General features: G+C 53.3%; 2 protein-coding genes across 2 annotated transcripts; both read left to right on the top strand.

Moving 5' to 3' along the window:
* The first annotated feature begins 1,066 nt into the window (after positions 1-1,066).
* Positions 1,067-3,514, top strand: HINT2 (histidine triad nucleotide binding protein 2). Its single transcript, XM_077912512.1, has 5 exons — positions 1,067-1,218; positions 2,696-2,836; positions 2,933-3,037; positions 3,146-3,218; positions 3,332-3,514. The coding sequence occupies exons 1-5, from the start codon at positions 1,138-1,140 to the stop codon at positions 3,421-3,423; spliced, it is 492 nt and encodes a 163-aa protein (XP_077768638.1). The 5' UTR covers positions 1,067-1,137; the 3' UTR covers positions 3,424-3,514.
* A 922-nt stretch (positions 3,515-4,436) lies between these two features.
* On the top strand, positions 4,437-6,734 carry SPAG8 (sperm associated antigen 8). Its single transcript, XM_077912488.1, has 7 exons — positions 4,437-4,596; positions 4,699-5,395; positions 5,521-5,695; positions 5,894-5,939; positions 6,024-6,138; positions 6,253-6,315; positions 6,420-6,734. The coding sequence occupies exons 1-7, from the start codon at positions 4,556-4,558 to the stop codon at positions 6,609-6,611; spliced, it is 1,329 nt and encodes a 442-aa protein (XP_077768614.1). The 5' UTR covers positions 4,437-4,555; the 3' UTR covers positions 6,612-6,734.
* The last annotated feature ends 86 nt before the right edge of the window (positions 6,735-6,820 follow it).

Below are 6,820 nucleotides of genomic sequence, written 5' to 3'. Positions count from 1 at the left end.
TCCTGGGATCGAGTCCCGCATGGGGCTCCCTGCAGGGAGCCTGCTTCTCTCTGCTTGTCTCTCTGCCTCTGTGTGTGCCTCTCATGAATAAATAAATAAAATCTTAAATACATGTATCAATTTATTAAGTATAAATATATACTTATATATAAATTATATATTATGTATTAAGTATATCATCATCATATATGTATATATATATGTACATAATTAAAATCCGGCAAAACAAAATATACTCCAGACCTAACCATGACGCATTTCCCTTGTCCTTCAAACCCGACTAACTGAAAATGCCAGGCACAAGGCTAACCTGCACACATCAATTCTGATTAGGAAAGAACACTGGATCCTATTCCTTGGTTTATTAGTCGTGGGGCAAAGACAAGACACTCCCGCCACCCCCCCCCCGCCCCTCGTTAAAAAAAAGGGGGGGTGGGAACGCCCTGAAAACAAACTGCAGATCTTCCATCTTGGAGTAGGTACGCGAGAACGTAAAGGAATGGGTGCCGTTCGATGAGTAAATTAAAAATCTCTGAACTGCTCAAAGAGCTGAAATGCCCTTGTAGGGAAGAAGCTGGGTGGGCACCTTCCCCACCCGTGAGGGGCAGGACCCCGTCCCGGCCACCCGCCTGGCGTCGCCCCGCCGCTTCTGCCGGGCCTCCCGGGCCTCGGCGCCCAGGGGCGGCGGCGGCTCCCGGGGCCAGCGGAGCGCCCGCAGCACTCGCCCTCCTCCCGGCCAGTGCGGGGAGAGGGTCTGCGACCTTCGGTCTCCTAGTCCTACCAATGGAGAGAGCCACTCTCCGGGCGAGACGACCTGGGGGGGGGGGGGGCAATGGCGGAGGAACTTTCACTCTGACGAAAAGTCGAAGCTAACGGCGTGGAAAACTCGCCCTCCGGCCGGCAGAAGCCAATGGGACGAAAAGATTCGGCCTCCAGGTGGTGGCGGCGGAGCCCGCGGAGCGAACGGCGCCACCCTCTGGGCCGAAGGGCGGCAAGCGGGGAGCGCGGCCAATGGGACGACGGGGCTCGCTCGCGGCCGCCCGCGGAGCCAATGTCTGCCGCTCGCCGCCTCGGCGGCGGCGCCCCACGTCGGTCCGGCGTGCGGGCCCGGGTAGAGGTTCGGCGGCTGAGGGCAAGATGGCGGCGGCCCTGGCGGTGGCCGCCGGGCTGCGCGTGGCGCGCAGGGTGGTGGCGGTGGCGGGGCCGCGGGGGGCACAGGTGAGAAGCGGCCGTGGACGCGCCGAGGGCGTCCCGCGGGCTCGGTCGGCGTCCCCGGAGGGGGGGTCGGCGTTCCTCCCCCAGACGCCGGCGCGCGCCCTCGCGAGGACGGGGCCCGAGCGCGGGGCCGCGAGCGCCGCGCCTCCAGCCGCGCAAGCTGCGGGGCTGTGGCGTGAGGTCGGGCTGGTGGGCGGCGGCGGCCACGGCCTGTGCGGGCTCGGCGCCGAGGTCGCCACAGGGCCAGGCCTTGGCTGCAGCCTTCTAAGCCTACCTGAAGCTCACCCAGCCTCCTCAGCGCCCCCTGCAGGAAGTGAGGGTTGTGAGGTTTGTCTTCTCCGAGCCAGAGACTGGCCCCCGGCAGGCTCCCAGCCTTCTGAGCGTTTTGTTTTTTTAAAGATTTTGTTTCTTTATTCATGAGAGACACAGAGAGAGAGAGAGAGCGAGGCAGAGACTCAGGCAGAGGGAGAAGCAGGCTCCATGCAGGGAGCCCGATGTGGGACTCCATCCTGGGCCGAAGGCAGGCGCCAAACCGCTGAGCCATCCAGGGATCCCCATTGAGTGTTAACCTCTCATCTTCCCCCACTTGCCAGAGAGAGGACTCAAGTTCATCCCAACTCTCTCTCCCACAGCGCGACAGTACGTCAGCCTTCTCTGAGCCCCTGGAAAACTAGCGCTGGGGTTACGGAGTTCACTTAATTCTTCCCTTCACTGACTAAAGGGACTGGAGTTAAAATCCACAGTAAGAGGTCAGATGTGACACCTAGATGTGCTTGTGTCCAACAGGGCAATTGTATGAAAACCTGAATAAAACGGCTAACATAGGGACAGGTGGGTGGCACAGTGGTTGAGTGTCTGCCTTCTGCTCAGGTCGTGATCCTGGGGTCCTGGGATCCAGTCCTGCATTGGACTCCCTGCAGGGAGCCTGCTTCTCCCTCTGCCTGTGTCTCTGCCTCTCTCTCCATGTGTCTCTTATGAATAAATAGATGAACTCTTAAAAAAAAAAAAAAGGCTAACATAGCTTAAAGATCAGACAAGGAATGAGTGGATAGTAAGGTGTGAGTAAATGGAAAGAGCTCCAGTCATCTTAAAAGATGATGCAAACCACTCCCTTTTATATTTGAAGCAAAGAGGAGGGATTTATCTAAGGTAATTCGGTGGTAAAAGAATTGGGACCTAAGTTTGCAGTTCTCATCCTATGGCCTTTACCTTGAACAGTCACTAAGTTTACTAGACACATTAGGAGCAGGAATCAATGGCGCTGTCAAACCCTGCATTGTAATACAGCCTTTAACTGACCCGACTCTTTGCTGCTGAGACTCTGAAATGGAAATTTTCCTTTGTATGGGAACCACTAAGCAGTTCTTAGAAGGATGAAGTTAATGACTAACAGAGCCCAGCCTCTGCCAGCCGCAACTTACTATTATATGGAAGACATATTCTTGGCTTCCTCCCTTGAGTATGTCTGACCCACCTTCAGGTCCGAGCAGCTGGGTCTGTGACTGACGGAAGCGAAGTGACCAAGGCCCAGCAGGCAGCTCCTAGGGGAGCAGCCCCAACTATCTTCTCCCGGATCCTGGATCGAAGCCTCCCAGCTGACATTCTCTATGAGGACCAGCAGGTGGGGTGCCCTGAGGCCCTGTCCCCTTAGGAATGTCTCAACTGCCATCAGCCTGTTGAAGTAACATAGTGGCCTCTGGCCTGTCACTGCTTCCAGTGTCTCGTATTCCGTGATGTGGCCCCTCAGGCTCCTGTGCACTTCCTGGTCATTCCTAAGAAGCCCATTCCTCGGATTAGCCAGGCTGAAGAAGAAGACCAGCAGGTGGGAAGAGCAGGGCCAAGGTTTGGCTTGTGGGGGTGGGGAGCCCTGGACACAGAGGTTTTGCTCCCTGTGAAGGAAGCCACCTGTCTACCTCCCCTTTCCCTGTAGCTTCTAGGACACCTTCTCCTTGTGGCCAAAAAGACAGCAAAGGCTGAAGGCCTAGGAGATGGATACCGACTTGGTGAGTGACTTTTGGCCTTGAGCTATAAATTCTCATACCTGTCCCTCAATGTAATCTTTAATCTTTGACCTTTTCCATGATCCTGACCCTCTAACCTGAAGCTCTTATTTCAGTGATCAACGATGGAAAGATGGGCGCACAGTCTGTGTATCATCTGCATATTCACGTACTTGGGGGCCGACAGCTCCAGTGGCCTCCAGGTTGAACCGACCAACTGACCTCGATCCCCAGAACTTGATGCTTGGAATGTGGGGGGAAAGGGACCCTATGATGCTAATAAACTTGCTCTCCCTTGATTTTGGATCACTGTCTTAAATATATAATAATTATATATAATATGCATGTTATAGATAATTAAATATATAAAGATTTATACCACAAATAGGAAAGAAAACTGATTAAAGATCATGATCTGAGGGCACCTGGGTGGCTCAGTTGGTTAAGTGTCTGGCTTCAGCTCAGATCCTGGGATCAAGCCTCAGCAGGGACCCTGTTTCTCCCCCTCCCTCTGCCTGCCACTCTGCCTACCTGTATGCCCACAGGCTCTCTTTCTGTCAAATAAATCTTTTTTAAAAAATTAAAAAGTTAATGACCCCTCTTGACTATGGTCTGAATGAGAGACATTAATGAGGCCCATCCTATAGTTAAAGAAGCATTTGCCTATAGATCTGTGAGTCTTCATGACTAATGGTCTACCTGGGTCAAGCTAGAAAAGTAACACAAGCAATAAGCCTGTGTGAGTTGAAAGAGACTGAAACCTAGGAGTGAGGCTTGCTCAATCCTGACTCTCATTTAGATGCCAAGCCAAGTTCTAAGGAGGGCCTGGGAGGAGGATGGTTAATGTGTAGGCCCTTTACTGAAGGAGAAGTAATCACACCAAAAAACTGCTACCCTTTGACTGATCCCTGTGTCTCACCATTTTGTTTTTGAGTTGTTTGATGTGTTTTCAGTCTTAAACATTTTAAAAAGAATCCTTCAACTTTTGAGAATGAACTAAGAGTAGGTTACTGTTGCCCCTACACCAGCACACCAAGTATGCTTTTGTCTGATATCACAGCCCTGGCCTTGTGTCCAACACTAAGAACCACCGTAGAAAGTCTCAAAAGAATCATGCTTCAATGTAGAGGTCCCAGGAGAGCGGAACTTTAACAGCTGGGCTGAGGCGGAACAGAGTCTGGACGGAAAGCAAACTTCCAGAAAGCGGCAGGTTGAAGACTTCCGCCCCGCAGAGAATTTGCCTCCACCCCCACCCAGCCCCTTACGCCCAACTCGCGTTCTGCGCAGGCTCCTGGAATTGTTTGTCGTCTCTATGGCAACACGGTGGCTAGTGCCGGGAGATGGAGGTCCTGGAGTCTACCCGGCGGCAATCGCGGTCTCGGTGAGAGCTGCAGCTTTGGCTGCAGGTATAAGGGGACAAGAAAGGTCAGGGGACTTACCGTGCTGCGCTTTTGACAACTGTGATGCATTCGCTTTCTTTTAGATCTTTAGCCGTACAGCCTGGCGCTGAAGGGCTCGGGTCCACTTCAGAACTGTTGCCTTCAGATGGCAATCCTAGGTCGGCCCTGGCAGCCGCAACTGCTGCAGCTACCGCCGCAACCACCGCCAAAACTGCTGCGTTCTCCACGAAGACCCCACAGTGCCGCTCTGAGCCGAGCGTTCTCCGTCCTCCTGGGGAGCCCTGCACTGGAGCCAGCTTTACTCACAAGATAGGCTGGAGGAGACTTGGCTTTGAGCCTGTCTGTGTTTCCCGTTTCAGCCAGGATCCCTGTACTACAAATGACCTTAGCTCTAGTCCCATCCCTGTTCCTGGCTCCAGTGCTGGTCCTAGCCATGGCTCTGGCCCTGGCTGTGACTCTGGTCAAGGCACTGGTCCTGATTCTGGCCCTGGTTCTGCCACTGACACTGGGCCTAGTCCAGACTGTGGCCATGACCCTGAGCTCAGCCCCTACAGTCTCCCAAGCTTCAGAAACCCTGGGGAAGAGCTGGTCCCTGACTATACCTCCTGGAATCACTACAGCCACCACTGGGAACCTCAGAAACAACCCTGGAAATTTTTGCAAGTTTCAGGACCTGGTGCCCAAGGGCAACAGAAGACCCCCCAGGTTGAAGGGAAGTGTAAGGTTCTCAATGAAATATTGCCACGGGGCCACTGCCTTCTCTACAACTGGGAGGAGGAGGTATTAAGGTTTTGACCTGCTCCCTTTTCCCGAAGACTACCCCCAGTTTCCTGGGGGAGGCAGTAGTTTATGATGAGGGTGGGTACCATAAAGGATATCATGGTCACTCAACTTGGGGCCCACAGAGAGCCACCAACCACCTGGATCAAGTCCCAAGCATGCAAGATGGCTCTGAGAGTTTCTTCTTTCGACATGGACACCAGGGACTGCTGACCATGCAGCTACCGTCACCCATGTCCTTCAGCACCACCCAGAAAGACTCCTACCAGCCCCCACGAAACTACTATCCGCCAATTCGAGGTGTGAAGCATGAGAGAGTGGGCCAGCATGAGCCCATTAGAGAAAAAAAGAGAGGAAGGAATTCCCAGTAGTACTATGGCCAGTCCAATGGGTAGAAGGGTAAAACCCCATGATTTTCCTTCCTTTTCTCACATTTGTTTCCTCTGGGACTGCTGCTTAACCAGATTCCCCCATTCTCTATTCCCTGCCCTCCCACAGGAAAGCGTGAAGCCATGCTAGAGATGCTCCTGCACCATCAGATCTGGTGAGAGGCTGGGTGAAGGGTAAAGGGGAGGGGGAAGACAAAAATCAGGGAAGAATGGCTCTGATGCCCTCCAGGACTGTATAGTAAAGAGGTGCAGGCAGAACAGGAACCCACAGGGAAGCACCCTGAGGTCGAGTCTGTGACACACCACGACTACCGAAAGGAGCTGGTACAAGTCAGGCCTCCTGCCCCAACCAAGGTGAGAACTTATTCCATACCACTTATACAGCTGGGCTCTAGCGGGCTGTGGGAAAGCAGCAGAGGATATGAAAGGGAGCACAAACCATGAGTTTTTCGGGTTCTCCTTTTACAGCCTCATGACTACCGATGGGAACAGCCTGAAACCTTCTGGATACAGAGGGCACCACAGCTACCGGTGTGTGAGGGTGTTGGGAGTGGGGGAGAAGAAAGAGGGGAAGAGGCTGCTGTGTTCTGGCTTGGCACAGAGCAGGATCTGTCCTCATCCTGGCCCTCCTCCAGGGTGTCAGCAACATCAAGACCCTGGACACGCCATTCCGGAAGAACTGCAGCTTCTCAACACCAGTACCTTTATCGCTGGGGCAGCCTTTGCCCTATGAACCTGAGAATTATTCCCACCAACTGGGAGAAATATCTTCCCTTGCCTGTCAGGGAGGAGGACAAGGTGGTGAAATGGGTAGAACTACTATCTAAGGCTTGAGGAGGGAAGAGGGATGTGGAATATAGAGTCTATCTCCGTCTGTACTGGAGAGGTGGGAAAGAAGTAAATTCTGTCTGTACTTGGTGAAGGGGCTTTCCATAAAGGGTCCTCACTCATCCTGAGACTGCCAATTCAGTGATTCCATATGTTACCATGTTCACACTCCAAAATCTTTCCTTGGACTTGCCCCTAACCCAGACTC

The sequence above is a fragment of the Canis aureus genome, chromosome 10, assembly GCF_053574225.1.
Source record: "Canis aureus isolate CA01 chromosome 10, VMU_Caureus_v.1.0, whole genome shotgun sequence".
Lineage (NCBI taxonomy): Eukaryota > Metazoa > Chordata > Mammalia > Carnivora > Canidae > Canis > Canis aureus.
The sequence above is the reverse complement of the archived record's forward strand: the minus strand, read 5'-3'. Positions and strand labels throughout refer to the sequence as shown.